We start from the raw sequence: 21,247 nt of genomic DNA on the forward strand, positions 1-21,247 counted from the left end.
CTTTGCTTGTAATCGAAATCCGTCGAAGTCCACGCTATAGATCGTACACTTCATCGACTCCTTCCGTCGGTATCATTGCAGTTCAACTTCTTGATTTTTTTCTCCAAAGTTTATTAGAGGCCTCTTAAATGAAACTACCGAAGAAACGAAGGAATTTAGAAAGTTGACGAAACATTGACGCTGACAGCTCGCCAATCGCTGAAATAACAAGACGTAGATTAATAACAATAATAATAACAAGACGTATATATACTCGTAACAACAATAACAAGACATAGACAAACAAGACTAGTAACAATGATATTGCAAAGCAGTTTAACAAACATTTTTATTAATATTGGTCCTAGCTGGGAAAATCAAAAATCAATCAATACCACACAATGCATCTATGACACCTTTAATAGTTTATTCTTTTGCTTTGTCCAAGAAACACAGATTGCTAATTTTTTGTAAATCCTTCGATGTAAGTAAGTCATCATTAGACATCCCTAATAAATTAACAAAACTTGCAGCTGAGCCAGTATCTGTACCCTTCAACAAAATTTGTAATCAGTCCGGCAGTTGAAACTTGTGTAGTGCCAAATAATTTGAAAATATCACGGCCGGCTACCCCATGCAGTTTATAAAAATGGTGATACCACAGGCACGGCCGACTATAGGCCCAACTAAATAAATGTTATCGCCAGTTAGAAAAGTGCCCGAAACATTAATTCATAGTCAACTGTATAGCACGTTGGAGAAATACAACATTTACGAGTAGATATACGTCTGGATTCAGAAATGGTCACTCTAGAAGATAGGTGACGTGCTTGAAAAACTCGGGAGAGAAATTTCTACATCAAGCTAGATACCTCTTTTTGTAATATAGAATAGATCTACGACCTTTACGTGGTTCGTAAAGACTGAAAGATCTTGACAATGAATTGTATCAGTCATCCAGTTGAGAGTAAACGAAAACGAAAATAATTCACCTACTGGAAAATTATAGACGAACGAGCGACGTTTCGGCCATATCACACGGCCTTCATCAGGAATCTGGCGAGTCAGCTTGCGTCACGCAAGTGTCACGTTATAGCTGACTCGGCGCGTCCCGTAACGCACGGTCCCAAGTGTGCGATAGCACGAATCGTAGCCCCCCTCTCTTGTTAAGAGAAGGGCCCTCTACCCTAAACGAGTGCACCGAGCTTCGTAAATGGTTATAGACAACTACTTCCTCTATGCTCAGGCACGTGCGTTCAGCAAGGGTTTCATCCTTTTCCAGCCTTCGGCGGATCGCCGTGATCGCCTCATCCGCTGGAATACTAGTAAAGAGTGCAGAGACGTCATACGATGTTATTGTTTCCTCGGTGGTAAGTTTGATCTCCCTGATCTTTTCAACAAAGGCCTGAGTGTTCTTAAGGTGATGCGAAGAAAAGCCTACCAACGGACGAGGGATGTAAGCAGAATGCCTCGCTACGTTGTACGTAACCGAACCAATGCTGCTGACTATCGGCCGGAGTGGAATGGGTTCTGGCTTGTGTATTTTAGGTAGGCCGTAGAATGCTGGAACAGATGTCTCTGAAGGAGGATCTAACTTCCTTTTAAAGTCGACCTTAATGGTGCCCTCGGTATAAATTTTGTTGGTGAAGGTGCAAACCTTCTTCCTAAAGCCGTTGGTTGGATTACAACCGAGCAGTTTATAGGTTTTCTTATCATCAAGGAGATATTTGCATTTCTGATCTTAGTCTTCACGGTTGAGCACTACAAGGCACCTGCCTTTGTCTGCTGGAACAATGACCACATTCTCGTCCTTTGTCAAGCCATGTAAGGCTTCTCTTTCATCTTTGTTGAGATTTATTACCCGCGCTTTGTTCTTACAAAGGGTGTCACAAAATTTGCTTCTTAGCAATTCAGATTTGGCTTCATTCACACTTGACAAACAGCATAAAAGGCCTAGTACCATCGAGGCACAGGATCTACTCGTTTGATCTAATTATAAGTGATGTCAAGATCCTGGACAAGGAAGAAAACTGGGTCAGACGTGGCATTAAAGAAGCTGTTTGGGAGAGGGTAGAGGGCCCTTCTCTTAACAAGAGAGGGGGGCTACGGTTCGTGCTATCGCAGACTTGGGACCGTGCGTTGCGGGACGTGCCGAGTCAGCTATCACGAGACACTTGCGTGACCCAAGCTGACTCGGCAGATTCCTGATGAAGGTCGTGTGATATGGCCGAAACGTCGATCGTTCGTCTGTAATTTTCCAGTAGGTAATTATTTTCGTTTTCGTTTACTGAAAGATCTTCGTTCTAAATTTAATGCTGTGAAGTTCAATATGTCTCGCTGCTCAATCGTTTCGTTCTGAGTAACGCGCAGTGACGTGTTGTGTGCTCTAATAAACGCTACAACTATCCGCCATTCGGTCACGCCAAACTATTCAGCGTTATTTTACTATTCTCCAGTGGGTTCTTGCAACCATTGGGACATTTTTGGTGTCATAAGAATTTGTTTGGACTGATCCGTGTAGCTGTAGCTTTGAATACCCTTCAAACGGAGCATGCGAGCCTCACACGCCGTCTCTCCCCATTCTCCCTCGCCGTTTCCACACTCCTCCTGACCTTTCGTTTGAATATTTATCGCGTTGCTTGCGTTCGCAAAAAATACGACTGTTTTGCAGTCTAACTGAGGGCCACACGTTTATTAGTAACTCGAAATAAGAAATATATCATTTGATTATTTCAAAAAAACTAAATAAATTCTTTCCAAATTGTTGATAAAGCGCAGTCAGGATATAAATAGTTTCAATTTTAAAAATGAAAAAAAAAAGAATTTTGTTAACTAATAAGTAAATTAGCAGTTTACTGTTCATTTGGCATTACTAAAGGGAAAAGTGTTTTACGAGGGTAACACGTTACTCTTCCATGACATTATACGAATACAGTATACATTCATAAAAAATGGTGTTGAGCATCACGGTCTACATAATAATTAACAATTATTGGATGAGGTTGAGCATGTTAGCGATACTTATCAAGGCCAAAGTTTGTGTTATGTGCCGAAGCCGAAGGCTGAGGCGGTAACATAAACTGAGGCCTTGATAATTATCGCTAACATGCGAAAACCGAATTCAATAATTGTTTTATTATGCATATTCCTGAGCAGAGCTCCGCCATGACAAAACTGATCAAACTGCTGGTTAGTGTGTTAGGTGACGTCACTTCTGCATGCATAAAACTATTGTCTGTAGGTATGATGTCAATTCTACATATATAAAATCTATTGTTTGTAGGTATGACGTAAGAGAAACAGAGCAAGCAAGAATTAGCTGCGTGCTTATAGCCAATCAAAATCGAGCTGGTGACACCAATGTATAATAATACCCATTTTCCGCTGATATTATATTTTTACACACAAGCTATTCTTCATCTTCCGGTTTTATTTCTCTCTTTTAAAGAGTTTTTCGCAGTTTCACAATAGTCTTCAGTTATCTTTTGGGGTTGATGTATGCATGGCGAGTTAATGGGTTAATGCTCTTATTCAAGAGGTGATAATGCAACTTTTAAAAGATTAAGCAGTGGTCAAAGTGGTCAAGTTTGTTTCCTCTAATATAGATTGATTCACAGTGACTCGCTGCAATGACGTTCAAGAAAATGTAATGGATCAACAACTTCTGCATTTGATAAAAGGTTGGACTGCGTGATAAATTATTCACTAGTTTTGTTTTATCGGTGTTGAACTTTCAATAAAGCGTACTGTATCCAATTTGTAATTTTATTTAATTCATCTATATTTTTCGTTTATTTAAAACTTGTAAATTATCTTAAACATTTAAAATTATGGTCATTGCATGTATCTAAATTTGCTCATACCTTTTGGTAACTTTTCTTGTTGAGCCATTGGGTAAATGGTTAATTTAAATCTCAGAGACAAATTTGCAAAGAATAGTCTGATAAGCAGCCTTGTTTTAAATTTTTCGAACGAAATAAGATTTTTCTGTGCAGAAAAGATTAAATCACCCCTTGCTGTGTTTTAACCTATGACAAATTAAATGAGGAAAATCTTTTGGACCTTAATTAAACTCTTTGAAACTAACAAAAGTGGATCTTTTGAACTAAAATTAGTATTTAATCTAATTTGGTCTTTGTACAAATTTTATTTGTTGAAATTATTTTTAAAACCAAATTAAATACATAAGTGTTTCATTCGATCCTCCAATATCACTCAACGTCAGTGGCTTCATAGATCAGTTGGTTAGATCTTCGCACCGGTATCGCGAGGTCACGGGTTCATACCCCGTTGAAGTCCTGAATTTTTCAGGCTTCTTTACGCAATTGCAAACCTTGCGTTCATAACTGCGAAGATCATAGCTTCACTTGATTTCATATCCGCAGTTCATATATGATCCATTTCATATATCATTGTATCGTTAAAATTAATTATGTAGTCCTCTTCAATGTAGATATCTAAGCATGGTCCATTTAAAACAAAACTCGTCTGGATTTTTTATGGTTATTATAGCCGTATAGGGAATGGAATGGACAAAAAATCTCCCCTGAGTGGAGTATATTCAATTGTAACAAAAAAATCAAAGTAATTACTTTGGCCAATCAAAAACGATGGGGACAATCGAGTAAACCAATCAAAACTCGAAGTAATTACACGTAGCCGAGTGACACATCTCGAGGGAAATTGTCCACGCGCGAGCCACAATTGGTTTTGGTTTCACTTCTGATTGCTTGAAAAAATGGCGCGAAAACTTTGAACCAATCACTAAGTGAAACGATGCAAAACCAAAGCAATTTGCTAATTACTCTCGACATTCAATTGAAAACCGCTCCATTTCCATTTTCTCCTTTATTTCATGTCCTCCGCCAACTTACGTGATGTTCCTAAAATTTGTTTTCTTTTATCAGTTCAGAATGTTTAAAACTTCCACTGTCATTGATTTAAACTCGAGAGAGATTTGAAAGCTTTAATCGAACATACATCAAGAAATGAAAGGATCTTTTCAAAGAAGAAAGGATTCAAAACAGTGCATCTTGACTTTTGAAGATTCTTGTGATCAACACGAAATAGAGGTTTGATAACATACGAGAAGTTTTCCTCTTAAAGTGTGCTCTATAAATGTCTATTCATTTGGGGAATGGCCCTTCGGCACGTATCTGGATATTCTTGAATCCGTAACGTTTTCTTTCCGGATACGCCTTCCATCCACACGCATCGGGCGAATTCGCTGGCGAATCCGGAATTGTTTGAATATGCTCTCCAGAGAGGGCATATTTGAATCCGCTATGAATCCGGAACCGTGTGGACGCTAATCCGGAATTTGTTTTTATCCGGATGACGTAACAAGATCGAGCCCAGTTCCTTACTGTGAAATCAATTCTCAAGATGGCTGCCGAGGGCAATATTATTTCTTTACTTCTTGGACTTATTTCAAGTAGAATCACGTGTGTGCAGTTAAACATAGCTACAAACACTGTACACTTCAATTATGCTTTATTATTCTTTGAGGAGTACCGAGTACTAGAGTGCATCCGGATACATTTCGGATACGTGTGGACGGGCAAATTCGATTTGAATACGCTGCGTGCGGATGGGAATATTTTTTTAGCGGTAGTCATACTGATATCACGCAATCATATTCATGTTTCAAGTGCCAAAGAAAAATAGACCCTATCAGTCTTGAGTCCATCATCCAAAAGTAAGACTTACTCAAATTGTCCTAGTCCCCGTCAGGTCAGAAGTGTCTATTTTTAAACCAAGTTTTGCGGGAAATTACAAACAATAGACCAATGTTGTACCCAATTCAAACCTTGTCAAAATAAAAAGTTTTGTTCCAAGTATTTCCATATCATTTAAGTGTGAATGCTACACTATAAGGCAAATACAATACACAAAGAACCTTAGCAACGGGAGATGAATTGGGTACAACATTTGGTCTACTGTTTATTTTCCAGCAAAACTTTTCTGACGCTGATGGGAACAAGAGAGATACCAGATTCTTGCTCTTTGGTGATGGATTCTTGTCGGGAACCAATGTGTAGTTCATGAAAAAGAGCCACTGCGAAGTATTTGTTGGAGCTGGGACTCAATAATTTTAATAATACCTAAATCTAGGCGATTCCTTTCATAGAGATAACACAGTACACGCAAGGCATACTTCAAACATTATAAAAAAAGGGTAAATAATGTAGAACTAAAGCGCGCGCTCTGATTGCTCAATTTGGCTACGTGTGAATGCTTATGACGAAAACACTGACGCATGGGCCGGGAAAAAAATTGATTTTCCACAAACTGCAATAATGACCCACTAGTGTATTGTCAAAAATGCTGAAATTTCTTCACAGCTTTATGAAAAAAAAGCCTTGAAATGTCATTTTAACCCGTTAGCGGGTATTTTGCCCGAGCCCCTTGCAAAGGGATTTGCGAGCCCAAGTGAAAGCTACAGTAGCTCGAGGAGGTCAGTGAAAGAGAGGCATTCAAAGACGACAAAGGAATTCCCAAAATGTCACAAAATGTCTTGGTTCTGTTATAAAACAAATGGTAAACGGTTCAGCGTTTACTATTACAAATCCGTGCTGTTAATGAGAGAAGAAGTAGTTATCACACCAGTTCGAAGAGGTGGTGGGACACTGTCAATATGATCACCGATAGACAGGCTCGCAATGCACCCGTCAGCTCTACTGTTGACCCGAAAACAATTAACTTCTATTTCCAGTCTATCAACATTGACGATCAGTACTCCTCGCCAAAAGTCCTTTCCATCCCGGATGGCACTCGAATTCCAACAATTGAGGTGCATACTTTATGGAGTTTCTGAGGACATTAAAGTGCACTGCTCCGGGTCCAGATGAACTTCCGCACTCAAGAAGCAAGAGGCTAGGCCACTGGGCTATGGCCTCGTGAAATTATTACCCTTCTTTCGTGCTTAGTGACCTTTCGCGTGCAACTAGAACTCGATAGTACTTGCTGAACCGCTTGATATTTGCTAATTATAACTAATTTAAGTCCAGGTGTTATGAATTCTGACGTCAGATGATGAGATAATGGCTTCAAGAGAGGAGCAAGTCACTGTAAAAAACAAAACTTGTCATCTTTGATTCGCAAGTGCAATGATAACCATCGTGTTAAATATGACGAACGAACTCCATTGATTGGTTCGTGCCTTGTTCGGCAGAGGTCGCGGTGAATCTGAGAAGAGAAAAAAAAGACGAAAAAGGAGGAGATCAGTACCAAGGTGACGCCGTTTGCCTTAGTCATGATAGTTCGGCAACTGCAGGCGACTCCTTATCGCTTGCATTTAGAGAGACATTTGACAGCTTCAGTCGAACTCATACAGTCTGCCCAAGGAAGAGCGAATTTCTTACGATGCATCATGACTCTTCAAGGCGTCACGTGATTTACTCGCAAATAAAAAGTTTCATATAATACGACAAGCCTCTTCTCAAAGGGTGTTCTACATAGTTAATACTGGGGAATGAAAGGGAGAAATGCTTTGACTACTTCGGAGGACTGTGAATTAAGGGAATATTCGATAAAAATATAAAAAATACGTTTTTTTCTATCAGTCTAATTTGCTATCACTACCTCGGTGAAAGCAAATGCGGCGTGCAGTGAAAAACCATAACCATGACTCATTCAGTTTTTACCTTTTGTCGAAGAAGAAGGGCGGCAGTCATCGGACGGTTGAAATTCCTTCAGTTGTGCTGGAGAGCTCCTTAAGATAAAATCGAAAGCTTGCGAAGGTTCACGAACTTGCTTTTCTGTAAAAACGGGAATTAGGAACGGTTTAGCATACTTACGATAAAAAATTATTACATTACATCGTTAGCATGTAATCATCGTGCTTTACACACCAGACCTGACAAAACGACAACAACAACAATCGTCGAATTTAAGGGGATGATCTCATTCAAGAGGGTAAATCGTCGCATATTTCTGCTTAGTATTACCATTCTATAGAGGGAGAATGGTGCTAGATATTCAGTGCTTAACTGCAAAGTTATGATGTGCCCAATATAGGAGAGTTGAGTCCTGTGGGTTGTACTGAATATCATAACCGAATTTTAAATTGGAGTACAATTACGACTAGGAGAACAAATTAAATGTTCAGTTTTGAGCAAACGCAGAGTGTTTAGGGGTAATAGATTTTCATGTGCGCATGTCGAAGAGGTGGCTGTGGACGCATCAACGACTATGCGTTAAGTTCGAGATCTGCACGGTATAGGCCTTTTTGTAGGATTCAAACCCGATAGACCAATTTCGATATATGAAAATTCAGCCCAAAACAAAAGGTATCATCTCGAGGCTCTGGGTAATAAATAGAAGGATTTTGCATGATTTTATTTCCCAGAGCCTCAAGATGATGCCTTTTGTTTTAGGCTGAATTTTAATATAACGAAATTGGTTTATTGTACTTAAATAAATCACGAGTAAATTTAAAACGGAATATTTTTTTCAGCGAATACACCACACAACATTTGAGTCCACACTCCTGGCCCCATTTGTTCATAGCTAGGCCGTATAGTTTCAGCATGTGAAATGATTTCATGAATATGCACACTGTAGGCACATCTAAGTAAGGGTGTACAACGTTTAACGTGAAGTCATATCATATTATGTACCCTTGGATTTTAGAGTAGCTTGGTGTAGCTAATATCTCCGAGCATTTACCCTCCCAACCATTATACACCACAGAAGACAGACGACAACGCCGGGAACTACATGCCATACTCTTCGCGACAAGTGTGTGGCCTCTTTTAAGTCCCACAGAGTTTATGAACATTGAAGGATTGTGAGACTGGGCTTACGGTTTATCGTCCTTATCTGAGAAGACTGGAGAGTCTAACCATTTGCGGATGTCATTATTATTTTTAAGGCAGCACTTTCTCCTCAGTTATTTAAAGTCCGTGAGTGTTGGTCCGGCCGGAGTTGAACTCACGTCAGTGACCTATCGACTGGATACAGTTATGCAGCTTCTTAACATTTGGGGCCTGACTGGTTCGTTCATTAACTCTCTTCCTCCTAAAAGTGACACTTAAGGTGATTCCCTTGTTTTGCAGCGCGCATCTCATACTGCGCATAACATAACCGGCCATCTGACGGCAGGCAACAATGGCTGCTTTTGCTGTTCAAGAGCTTTTAAGTGCAATCATGATAATTCTTCTCGGTTAAGCAGGTGTTGTTTTGTAACTCGCCCAAGTCCTTTCGCGGAAAATGGTCATTTTGAAGCCGAAATTGCCCCTTTGCCATCCATTATTATCGTTTTGCAAAAAAAAAAAGAGCACGGAAACCCCTCATTTTTGATGGTTTTATTCACTCGTAATAGGTACACGGTTTTAAGGAAAAAAAGTTTGGATGGGAGAAGTTCTGGTAGTGCAAAGTGATGACTGTAACGGTCCAATTTGATTTCATTTCTTTGCACGATTGAACAATTTGAGATCACTTTACTTAAAGATCATAGTCCGGAAAAGCAAGTAGTTTCAAGTTTTCAGTAATATTTAGTAGCTTTTACTACATAACAACAATTTTTCCGGTTGACCTAGTTTCGAACGCTTCTCGCGTAATTCGGTGAAAAAACACTTAGAATGAAGGGCATACAGCGCGAAAACAAGCACGGTGACCACATCTTCTTATTGCATTTTTTTAATGTCCTGTGTATGAATATCAGTTGTGCCAAGTTTGAAAAATTCTGGATATTAAGTCATTTTCAAGGAAATTACCTTAACAGATTTTACTCTGTCTAACGTCAGACGATTTTAATCGTCAATAGGGAACCCTTTATAAGAGAAAGGGTAAAGCTCCGTTGGACTTATTTCCTGTATACTTGTTAGCTTGCCGGAAAAGTAGAAACCAAGCTTACAAAAGGCCATGAGTACAAGCAGAATTGTACTAACCATTTCCAATGATCCCAAATTTTACTGTCACACACCCTTGAATATTGCTTTCTTCTTTTCTGATGTAAAATATCCGCCATGTTGGCATATCCAATATTGCTGAAACAGTTCTGGCAAAGGTTTTCCTACCAAAAAACACAAACAGTAAACCTATGGTATAGACTATAACAATTTAAAGAGCCCTACGATTGAACCTTAAAAAACGCCCCACCTGGGGCAAGCGGTGGCCATTTAATAATCTCGACACTCAAAATGTCGACAGATGCTGCAATATTTGTATCCCAACTATCAAGTAGCAACGTACGTTCAACTCTTCTCTACGCCTCAGAGACGTGGAGAACCAACAAGAAGTTGGAGAGCAAACTTCGGGGCTTCGAAGGGAGATGCTTACGGAGAATATTGAAAGTCAGTTGGCAAGAAAAGGTGTGCAATGAGAAGATCTGGAGGCGCACAGGGGTGAATAACATCGTTCTGGAGCTGAAAAGAATACGGTGGACGTGGCTTGGCCATGTCCTTCGCATGAAGAAAGCCGGCACCCGCTCGAGGCGCTGTCTTGGGCGCCCCCTGGGAAGAGGCACCGCGGTAGACCACTCGGCACTTGGCGGAGGACCATCGAGGACGAGATGAAAACAGCTGGGAAGACGTGGAACGAGCTGCGGTGGCTGGCCCAGGACCGGTCTGAATGGAAGAAGTTTGTCGGTTCCTTGTGCTCCCCCAGCGGGGCTCCGAGGATTGACCTGACCTGATCAAGTAGCAAGTGTATTACGGCTTTAAGTCCCAGAGTCTCTGTATCCAATTCAGGATGCGTTCGATCATCCGGAACTGATAAGAATACGTGGAGTGATGATTTAAAACGGCATGTTTGGCGTTTTGAGGAAACAAAGATAATAAAGAAATGTTTAAAATATAGTAATTTTAGCAGGTGTTTTACCATTTTAATGTGAATCTCTGTAAAAACGAAGGATTATTAACTTCTATTGCATGTATTCCTATTTCGGAATACGGTCAATCGAACGCATCCTCAATTTCAATTGATAACTAATGCGTCATAACGCCGTCATAACGAGTTCATCATGCCTACCGTGAAAATCCAGCTCCTTGTACATATTGCAGAGACTTCTCCACATACAAAGATTTTACGGGTTTGATAGTACCGCAGGCAAGACGCGCTGAACCACCGTTTTTTGCATGAACTACGATTCCTCGTCCAACAACTGTGGAAACAAATCCAGAAATAGGAAGTTTCAAACGGAACAACGAGACAGTGACTATAGGGATATTAAGTCGTTTAAGCCATCTGTCAAGTCCCTTTGTCCTTGGAGGGTCCTAATAAAAGGCTTTTGGTTTCTGAAGTCTCCAAGCCAAATGTATTTCTTATATTTCACGGTGCTATTTATTTAGCACTTCTCTTTTCAAAAACTCTTTAAGCTATCGTGGATATGTAGTTATTTATCTTTCTTTCCCTCGCTTTGTGTTGGCTACGTCTAATTACTTCGAGTTTTAATTGGTTTACCAGATTGTCTCCGTCCTTTTTGATTGGCCAAAGTAATTACTTTGGTTTTGGTTTTACGATACTCGATTGAAACTCGCTCTATAATTAGTTATTTGGCAAGTTTGAATGAATAAATAAACGTAGAGATGAAAATGTAACATTCACTCAATTTAATATCACCAAGGGATCCCCACATGATAATGTTCGTATAGCTGTGATTAATTAATCGATCGTGGCTGTTCGGTCAAATAAAAAGCTGGTCGGGGTCAGTGTTTTTATGGCGATTCGGACCGTTGCTTTGTGATTCGAGAGCAATTAGTGGGACGAGATCGCCGAGAGTTACCAGCCTTAACTTTCTTCTCTTTATGAGGGGAAATGATAGCCAACGACATTCTAAAAATTCGAAAGCCACAAACCCGTCTAAAACGGATACAGTTTGCCCTCCGATTGCACAGAAAAGACAAGGACAACTGTACGTAGATGTTATTGAAGTTTATTTCTGCACTTACAGCTTCTTTTAGCATTTATAAGCTCAAAGTTAATTTTTCCATACAAAGTCTATAAATCGTATACCGAGCTTGGGCTGCCTGTGATTGAGCAGCTAATAAACGCTCAACTTAACCTGTCGTCAGCAGTTGTAGAAACAAAACTTCTCATTTTCGTTTCTTTTTTGCTCAAGATGATCTTACCTGACATTTCTCCGAACAATGGAAGATCAGGATCAGTGAAGAACTGCTTTCCGAAACCAACATTCAACCGAGCATGCTTCCCAGAGAGATCCCCAACTTCACAACGCATCATGTTGTTAGAAAGACAAGAGGTTTTGTAGGTTCCCTGAAAACCGAAGAAATATTGCAGACCTTTTCTTAAATCGATGGTATCAGACACTAAGCAATGCACTTTAACACATATCGCTTCTCACACGTTTCTTTTCTTCTACCGTACTTGGCCAGCTAATAATAAGAGCACAAAAAAGAAAGGCATTCAATACTTACGGACAAGTAGACGTGGTATGGGTTATAATGAGGTCCAAGACTCTTACATCTCTTTCCCATTTCAGCAAAGGTGTCATTTCCTTCAGGGTTCACATGCACATGCCATGGATGATCCACGCTCTGATAATGGAAAGAAAATCATTTCATACTTTTTTGGTTCAGCCGTTCTATTGAAGCCCTTTATTCATTTGTCTTCCAGGCTACTTTATGACTAGATTCACTATCTGTTTTTTTCACAAACGTGGAAAAGGAACTTTGATTCGTTCATTGTCTGAAGCCTTTCTGTCTATTTCAATAGTAATTTTCGTAGTAGTTAAACGGATTCATGTCATCGAACCTATAACCTGTGTTCATTGTGAAGCCTCACGTGGATAGTTGAAATATTAACTTATTTTTTTTCTCAAGGAACCATGAATATTTTTACCTTTTTGCTGGAATTGGAGGCATAGCCCAAATCAATGTAAATCGACGTCTCTTCAGATTTCATGAACTTTTCGTGGGACTTCTGCTGGATCTGAAAAAAAAAGCATCAATAATAAATCAATTCAAAGTCCGGAGAGGAAGAAGTTGGTATAATATGAGATATCTTTTGTTGTCTTAACTTTGAAAGGTCGAAACGAAACTTGACTAATGCAACATGTCAAGTAGGACGCCGTTAGACATGTGCATTTTTAACTTTGCTGAAGAAGGCAACAGTAGTAGCCGAAACGTCCAGAACAATCTATTTTTAGCCAGTGTCAACTGGCTACACACCGAATATTCTTAACACCAAGTCTCATTTTCACTTCTAATATAATAAGGAGTGACTCCCCTCAGCAGCTGATTTATATTTTTTTTTAACCACTCTCTTCTTTTCTCGGTTAATATTATTTTGTACGGCAAAAGCTTTAAGAGCAAGTTCCAGATATTTTAAGGATTTTTATCCAAACATATCGCAAATCTGCCATGACACATAACAGCTCACCAAAAGAATGTAACCCTTCAGAGCAGGGCCCTTGAAAGTCACTTTGGTCTTCATGACAAACATCTCATGATTCAGCACGGCTGGATTGTCTGCACACACCCATCTGCCGCTTCCCATAACTTTCATTTTGTGGATAACGATTGATCGTCCATGGATGCTGTTCTTGCCAAACAAAGGCAGGTTGAAGTCAACGTGTCTCTTATTGTAATATGTGACATTGTGAAATGATCCATATTTTCCACTTAGGTCGCCGATTTCATATTCATCATTTGTCCCTAAAAAGAAATGGGTGGAAACGACGAGATAAAAGTGAGCTTTCACACACACTTCCCTTCAGATAAATTGCAAAATCCTTGGTTGATAGGAACGCATGAAATTGAAAACATTAGGCTGTCCGAATTGAATGGTGAAATTGAAGGCATGCAGATTACGTCGTAAACACGAACAACGCTTTCCTGGATTTCAAAGCACTTAACTCATTTATCCTTCAGAAAAAAATAAAAAAAATGTTTGCCTTTAAAGATACTGGTCTATCTTTTAAGAGTACACTTCAGGCGGAGTCTCCTATTCATCCTATGGAAGTTGTGACAAAGAAATATCGAAAGGAAAACAATTCTGCTTTATACCAGTTCCAGGAGAAGGACTTGATTTCACATCAACGCCAAAAGGATTCCAATGTCCACCCAGGTAGCCACCTGCACATGTTCCACTTCCGTTGAATTTCATCTCCCATGGCATAGGATAGTTGTGCACGTGGTATCCTTCAGCTTTCCTTTTTAAACCAGTCAAGCTTATCTCTGTTGTGGTAGGATCAAAAGGAGACCGCTGAGTAAACTTGAAATAACCATCGATACCATCATGAACACTGGCCGCGAAGGTCGCTTTTACAACCATTGGTTTCACCTTCATTATACTGGCACATGCAAAAGGTCTTTTTGGATCTACTTTTGAGAACAGTACGATCTTTTTTCCGATGACATTGTTTGCTCCGCTCAAAGGCAGGTTGGTATCAGTGAAAGCAACTTTAGTTTTTGACATTTCCTTTGTAGCCATAGAAACTGTGACGTCACCGTGTTTGGAGGACAAATCACCAATGAGACAATTTTCCTGTTTTTCCTTGCTGCAGTTTTGTCCATTGATACTGTTAGGATTGAAAATCTCTCCAGGAATTTGGCACGAAACTGTACCTTGGTTAATCTGCCATGTAAATTGACTTGATAATAATGCACTGTTGACATAAAAGAGATTGACAAATAGACTGGTGTCTGTGTCTGAGCTCGTGACGACTTGTCTAAAATAAACATAGCCTGCTACCGGATATTTGAAGACTGCTTTAGCCGTCACCATAACCTCCTTTGGAGTTATCAATGCACATGCCTTGGGCATGTCGCCGCTGTACAGTACCAGTGTTTTAGCCATGATACTGTTCGGACCAGTGATCGGAATCATCATGCTCTGGTGTGTAAAATTCCCCTTTGAATTGTTGGCATTCAGGTTCCCAAGCATCCCCGCTAAGTCCCCAACAGCACAGTCCTGGAATCTCGAGTTACTAGATAAAGTGCAGGAGGTACTGTAGTTTGAAGATCTCGCAGCCATTGTAGGATCATATAATGCTCCAACTTCCCCTTCGTGACAACTCATAGCCGCGTTTCCATTATAAACCATGGGTAGTTGTCGTATGCTCCATGCCAGAGTCTCGTTGACTCCTTCCAAGTCGACCATGATGTGTGTAGGACCATCGTTGTGTCCTTGGAAGAATTTGACACCACCCTTTATTCCACTCATGCTGAAAAGGGCTTGTAGTTGATGATTTGTTGCCAATGAACATTGCATCAAACAACCTAGATGACAAACCAAAACACAAACGAAAAAAAAAGCAGATTACGAGTATATAAAACCATTAAAAAGAGGGGGTAACCGTGCTCGTTCAGGAGAAAGTAGCCATTCCTTGACAGATTAAGCTTGATGTCAGTGATAATCCGCCATTATATTAATGTGCGCGAGCTGGTGCACGCCAAAGACGCAAAAACTTATGCGCAGTAGGGTTCCGCAATGCAAAACCAGGGAGTCACCTTAAATGTTGTTCAAATGGTTTTTCAATTCCAAAGGACTCAAATAAAACCGCACTCCTTTTACTTGAACAACTATATTTCCTCCGGATCCTCAGCAAAGTTTCTAGAACAAAATCGTGAAATCGAATTATGTAAATACAATTTCGTTACATCTCAAAACAAAGTTATCGTGACTATATACAATCGTTGATACACCAAATTGGCGGGCAATACTAATGAGACATACGTGAAAACGATCTCACAATACAGCCACACATGTACAATATCGCTTGTAAGTGATTTTTCGACGTTTCGGAGAAGTCATGGCCCCATTATCATTAGCAAGGATGACATGTAGGGCCTACTTTGTATTGAAACTTTTAACACCGTAGACATACTATATTTGAAGGTTATTACATGCTGAAACGATAGGAAAACTTACTGATAAATGCAAAATGTTTACTCTATTGAAAAATAAAGACCACATTTTCAAGCATTACATTATTACACGGATTTAGGTAAAATTCTGAAAGATGGGAGTTTTTAAGCAAGCAAAAATATCATAGAATTATGTGGAGAAAATAATCCAGATTTCCGAAAGTTCACCTGTAAACACATTTTCGCCTGTCTTCACTTACTGCTTTATCTTTGGTTCAGTGACCCATTAACTGCGCATTCCTCTGATGTGTGCTTTTAATATCATCGGCCCGCAAAGAAAACCATCCGAGGAGAGCATAATTATGGTTTGGAAATCATAAATGGCGTCAGTTTTCAGGAAGAGTATACAGAAGAAGAAAATAAGATTTATCCGGATTCTTTGTTTGTAATGGCTACGATTTATACTTGCAATTTCATTTTTCCATTTCGCCTATCACAAGAAAAATAAAAAAAGGATTGTTCTTAATTGACGTTTAATATGCAGGAGTGATAAGTTTGACCTATTTATTAGTTTCTAAAATTCTGTCATAACTTGCTTCAACGTGCGTGAGCCGGAACATGTCCGAGTAAAAAGCGTTGATGGAAAATTCTTTCATTTAAGCTACGCTTAGAATAATAAACATTACCTGATTCACGGAAAACCGCTAAAAGTGTTTAGAACATTCAGTTAACAAAACTGTCATGTAACGATGCATCGATAAAGAGCAATTCAATCAGAAAATGATTTGATTTGACTTCCCCGTTTCTTTCACCTCTTCAAGTTTATGACTGAGCAAAAGTTATTAGGCTCTTAGCACTATGCAGCAATGATAGTACAAGAGTTTTCCGTAATGGAGAAACAACGACAGTTTGCAACAGTTTAAAGAACATCACCTGATGAAATGAAAACAGTTAGACACAGCGTCCTAAGGAAAACTCGATAAACCATGGTGAACAGCCGGTGGATCTCCAACTACAACTTTTTTTTTTGCTTGATGGACAAAAGGGTTGCAGAGTTTATATGCCATTTATTGTATGGAAAGTAATGATGTCACAAAGCAAAGCTTTTCTATTACGCTTAGACGAAACTGAGAACAAAGTGACCGCAAATATCTTCCTGGCTAATTTTATGACCTCTTCAACCAATCATGGCTGGGGCCAATATCACGGATTCCTCGCTCATTCAACTGAAGTCGGGAAAAAAAAAACATGCTGATAGCACTTTTCAATATCGAGCGTCTTTTCCTTGTCCTTTTCTTTTTCCAGCATCCTCCTTACGACGATATATTCACGGTTTCCGAATTTCACTGTCTGTTAAGGGCGCTCTATAGTGCAGTGGTGATCAAGGTCCTGCTTCAACGACTCCTATACTCTTAGGCATCATATCAATTAAAACTTCAGAATCTTAACAGTTTTTTCCCTGCGGTTTATTACAAGCCAACAAACCGCCGCGAAAAAAAAGAAGGGAAGCTGACAGTTCCCCATTTGAACATTGTATGTATAGTTTGCGTAATCTGCTTGTTTGGCTATAAACACGAACTTTCTGTTCACCCACGTAACTGCTTATCAAGGCGTAAGCGATATGATGAAGGCACACGACTTTGGCTCACCCGTCGTGAAAGAGATATTCAGGTGTACTCAATTCCACATCAAGATCTTTCTGTAATAAATAATAATAAATTATTATCGTCATTCTGAAGTTTTGGTGGGAAGGCTCAACGTTTCTCGATGGTAAAACGTTTTTTTCTGAGTAAGGAGAACTCAGTAAGGCGTAATGTGAGTGTTCCAGTAGACTCTTCAATTTAATGCTATTCCGTTACAAAACATCACGTATGCCAAATTATTCAACCTTATTTATTTATTACTGATTCAGGGCCACGAAGCCGTTTTGTTGATCCTTCAGTGACCTTAACTTTTTGACAAGGAAAGTTCTTACGGATTTCGAAGGTTAAAACAAGCGCAAAGACGGAACTACTGAAGTGACCATTCCTTGGGGTTCAAAGTTACTGTTCCTCCGTCTATTTTTACTGGCGAAGGTCAGACAAAAGACGAATTTCGAGCCAACCTGTATGTGTGGAATTGAGTTAAGTTAAATTCCATCCTCGTTCGAGAACTGACGTGTTTTTATGGTGCACTAAGGACTGTTCTCAATTCTCCATTCCTTTCATCGAGTAAGTTTCTACCCTAAGAAAGACAAGCTTTTAAATTCATCGTCATGTATTACGTGGAAGCGATCGTAGACGGCCGCTCGATCTGCAAAACTCATTCTAAACGTTTCCCTGCTGTTAAACGTTGTAAAGGTTGGCAACCTCAAGGACTTAAAGACAAACGCTCGACTGAGTAGTGCGTATCACGTATAAGTGGCCTCACATTTTTCAACAATCTCCAGCAACCTCGAATCAGTAGCCTTCCGTCATCGTAAAAGTTGCAAATGTATTAACGACTTTTTCCTGGGCCCTTCAATTTGAGGTTTTCCGCATTATTTTACAATGTAATAAAGATACTAATTTCCTAAAAATATAAACTTCGTCAACTAAAGGGCTCGTTTAGAGGTCCGGCTATTAGCAAGCCAGAGTTCGTATAAGTTTGTGCTCGTAACAGGCACGGTTGCTGCTTTTTTTAGTCAGACTGAAAATTCCCCGCATTGAATTGCCTGCTGTTTTTTTGCTGAGGAAAGGTTGAAGAAACTTCCCTGATGACGCGAAAACTGTCAAACACTTTTTAAACGAAAACTGATACTACCATGATACACGATAAACCGTTAGCAAAAATGGATACCTTTCGAAGTTCCCACTTGTGATTCAAACTCAGTTGCCCGTTTCTTTTCTTTCTGTCAGAGTACTAATATCAGCCGTCATGCAAGGCCCCTGACAGAAATTCGTGTGTAAGAACAAATTAATCATTGTCAGGCGACTTTCTTCGGCTCACGCAATACTTCATGTCCACTTTTTCAGGATTTACGGTTGGATTACGTTCAACCTATGCCCTCTGCACGCTAGTCGTTCTGGTTTCATCATTTTTTAAAATTCAAATGTTAAAAATTATACATTAAACTATGGTTAAGCCTGTGAAACCAGTCGCCTTAATACATTGTTCTCACTAAAAAAGTCCACTGTTTACTTCTTTCTTTGCCAGTGGTTTCTTCATAGAGTGTTGACATTGAAGTTTGGAGCTCGATTTATTACACTTCAATATGACAGAGATAAGGTGGCAGTTCCTACACATCTTTTACGTATTACAGCGCAAGCAAAGCTGATATCAGTCGTTTAGTGAAGTGTGCAGTCTATCATGTTTGTTGCTGGCACTCGACATACAAACCAGGAAAGGGTACATGACACGACAAAACGTTCCATCTATTTGTTTAATGGACTCATTCCCTGTTTTTCTTCAGAATTTATGTTGCTCCTACTGAAAAAAAAAATCTCTAAAAATTCTTGAGTCGTTAGGCAAACTAATAAGGTAAGGGTTGAATAGATTTCGATGTTCTTACGATTTGTCCAAAATTGTCTGAAAACAATTCTGCATTTCGTGTCAAGGGCCCGCGGTTTGGAATTCATGTGATTCTTGTCGTACATGTTTTAGGGCCGGAAATGTTAGCGATACTGATACACTTTACTTGAAACATTGCACTGATTTGTAACTGTACGCGAAATGTTGAAAACAAGTCAACCCAAAGAGCTTTCGTTTAGCCAACGTCAGCTCTCGGTTTTCAAGATTGCTACTTAATCAAGCCACACCGTGAACAAGACACAAATCATTTGTCACAAACTTGATAATAACATCACGAGGCAACGTTAGCGTGTTAGCATTCCCTCCCTTTTGCTGTGCAAAGATAATATCCCACATGCATCTCTAGACTTTTGTATGTTTGTGATCTTAACGATGACGTACTTCTCAGTTATGTAAAAAATAATTAAATCTCGACAGGAAGTTAGAACGTTTTATTTTCCTTGGACTTTTCAAAGCACAAGTCTTGTTCCTTTTTCCAAGCATTTTTTGATAACCGCAGTTCAACTTCCTTTAATTTTTTCCTCCAAATTCAGTACTGGCAATAATGTTTTCCTTCAGCGTATGCTACTGCATTTTCAAAATGTAACGGCCACATCTGGCTGTCACAGAATTGCGTAGAATTATGCGATTTAAACTTGACTGAACATTTTCAAGATCGATGACAGGAAAGAACTATACATTATGCACGCTTTGATTCGAACGGAAAATGGCGCTGAAAATAAAGGAGCATGGCACAACGAAACACTTTAGTTCAAAAGCGTGCATCTTGTTCTCTCCAATGGATTTCTGTAAGCTCTACGAACTTAAGATTAAGCCACTCATTTTACAGAAATTCCTGGTGCGTTTCGACCAAAAGAAGACAGATAAGTTATGTTTAGAAACGGGATTATATCACACAACGTTAACACTGACGTTAAGTTTGGTTTTTTCCAGAACTGAACCAAACGTTTACAACCGTCTCTCAGAGCTTATGCCTTCTCTGAACAGTAAGAAATAACTTAAGTTAAACCTCAATTTCAATTGTTCTAGGAGCGCGCAGGTCACCATTTATCAGTCCATGACCTTTTTTCAAGTCTTCTATTTCCGTCGATGAATATAGAACTAATCTGAAAAACATCTAGCAAAAAAAATATTTTTTTGCAAGATAAGCAAAACTGAACTCTTGAAACCGATAGTGGTTTTCGTAATGTATGGTGTGGAGCTATTTTTGCTTACGCCGCTATTGCTGGTGCTGAACCGTTCAGTGCTATACTGACCTGATAAAAGGAAAACCATAAAACCAAATGACTTCAGAAAAATATCGAGCGACATGGTGAAAAATGAACCGGTTTCAGCTTCCTGTTTCCAGACAAGTTTATCTTTCCGTTTCTAGAGCAACTGTTTTTATTTCAGGTCGACGGTGGGAAGAATTTTGCATAAACATCAGAATTATCATAGCGTTAAATGACGCATTTTGTGTCAGTTTTGAAAGGGGATGACTGACCATTGAAAATAAGAAGGCATGTCCTGCATCACGAACAAGGCCAATGCCAACTTCTGCTCGTTGGGAAGTATTTTTTGTTGCACGTAAAGGCATATTTTTTACAACTTTTTTCGTTTGATTATTGTTCATGCTTGATGTAATCATTGGTTAATAAATTAGGTACAAGCGTTGCCTTCCCTGTATCCAAACACTTGATATGCAATAAAATAGGGATCGAAGCTCTTCAGTGTGTTTTTGAGTACTTTAGATTTTATGCTAAGTGCTGTCTAAACGATTTGGTCGTAGATGTCTGTATTAAGTAAACCGCAGCCAATATCATAACGTCATAAAGAGACTGAAGAGGCACTCCGCCAGTGGACTCCGACTGAAACCTTATAAAGTACGCCTCCGCTGAGTCCATTTATTTGTTTAGTGCTAAATTTTCTTCTTTGCCTGCGCATTGACGCAAAGCGCGTCTCACATA

The 21,247-nt window shown here is 39.4% G+C and overlaps 1 protein-coding gene across 4 annotated transcripts; it reads right to left on the bottom strand.

Annotated features, from left to right (window-relative positions):
* Positions 1-5,458: 5,458 nt before the first annotated feature.
* On the bottom strand, positions 5,459-21,014 carry LOC138043025 (uncharacterized). 4 transcript variants are annotated; one of them, XM_068889132.1, is made up of 10 exons: positions 20,558-21,014; positions 13,950-15,164; positions 13,324-13,598; positions 12,784-12,873; positions 12,360-12,479; positions 12,054-12,198; positions 10,954-11,086; positions 9,873-9,997; positions 7,626-7,739; positions 5,459-7,167 (listed from the first exon to the last, which is right to left on the bottom strand). In XM_068889132.1, the coding sequence occupies exons 1-10, from the start codon at positions 20,610-20,612 to the stop codon at positions 7,067-7,069; spliced, it is 2,373 nt and encodes a 790-aa protein (XP_068745233.1). In that variant the 5' UTR covers positions 20,613-21,014; the 3' UTR covers positions 5,459-7,066. The 4 variants fall into 4 exon arrangements, with proteins under 4 accessions (XP_068745233.1, XP_068745232.1, XP_068745234.1 ...); XM_068889131.1 differs by lacking the exon at positions 20,558-21,014 and adding an exon at positions 16,686-16,832; XM_068889133.1 differs by lacking the exon at positions 20,558-21,014 and adding an exon at positions 18,570-18,716 and having other exon boundaries at positions 5,460-7,167.
* Between the last annotated feature and the right edge of the window lie 233 nt (positions 21,015-21,247).

This window comes from Montipora capricornis, chromosome 3, assembly GCF_036669925.1.
Source record: "Montipora capricornis isolate CH-2021 chromosome 3, ASM3666992v2, whole genome shotgun sequence".
In the NCBI taxonomy this organism is placed as follows: Eukaryota; Metazoa; Cnidaria; class Anthozoa; order Scleractinia; family Acroporidae; genus Montipora; species Montipora capricornis.

Excerpts from the sequence above, each read along its gene's own strand:
- LOC138043025 (XM_068889132.1), bottom strand. The coding sequence starts at position 20,612 with ATGTCGCTCGATATTTTTCTGAAGTCATTTGGTTTTATGGTTTTCCTT. Across the intron at positions 12,480-12,783 it reads CCTCCAATTCCAGCAAAAAG|AGCGTGGATCATCCATGGCA; the intron begins GTAAAAATATTC and ends TTCCATTATCAG. Across the intron at positions 7,740-9,872 it reads ATTTGGGATCATTGGAAATG|AAAAGCAAGTTCGTGAACCT; the intron begins GTTAGTACAATT and ends CCGTTTTTACAG.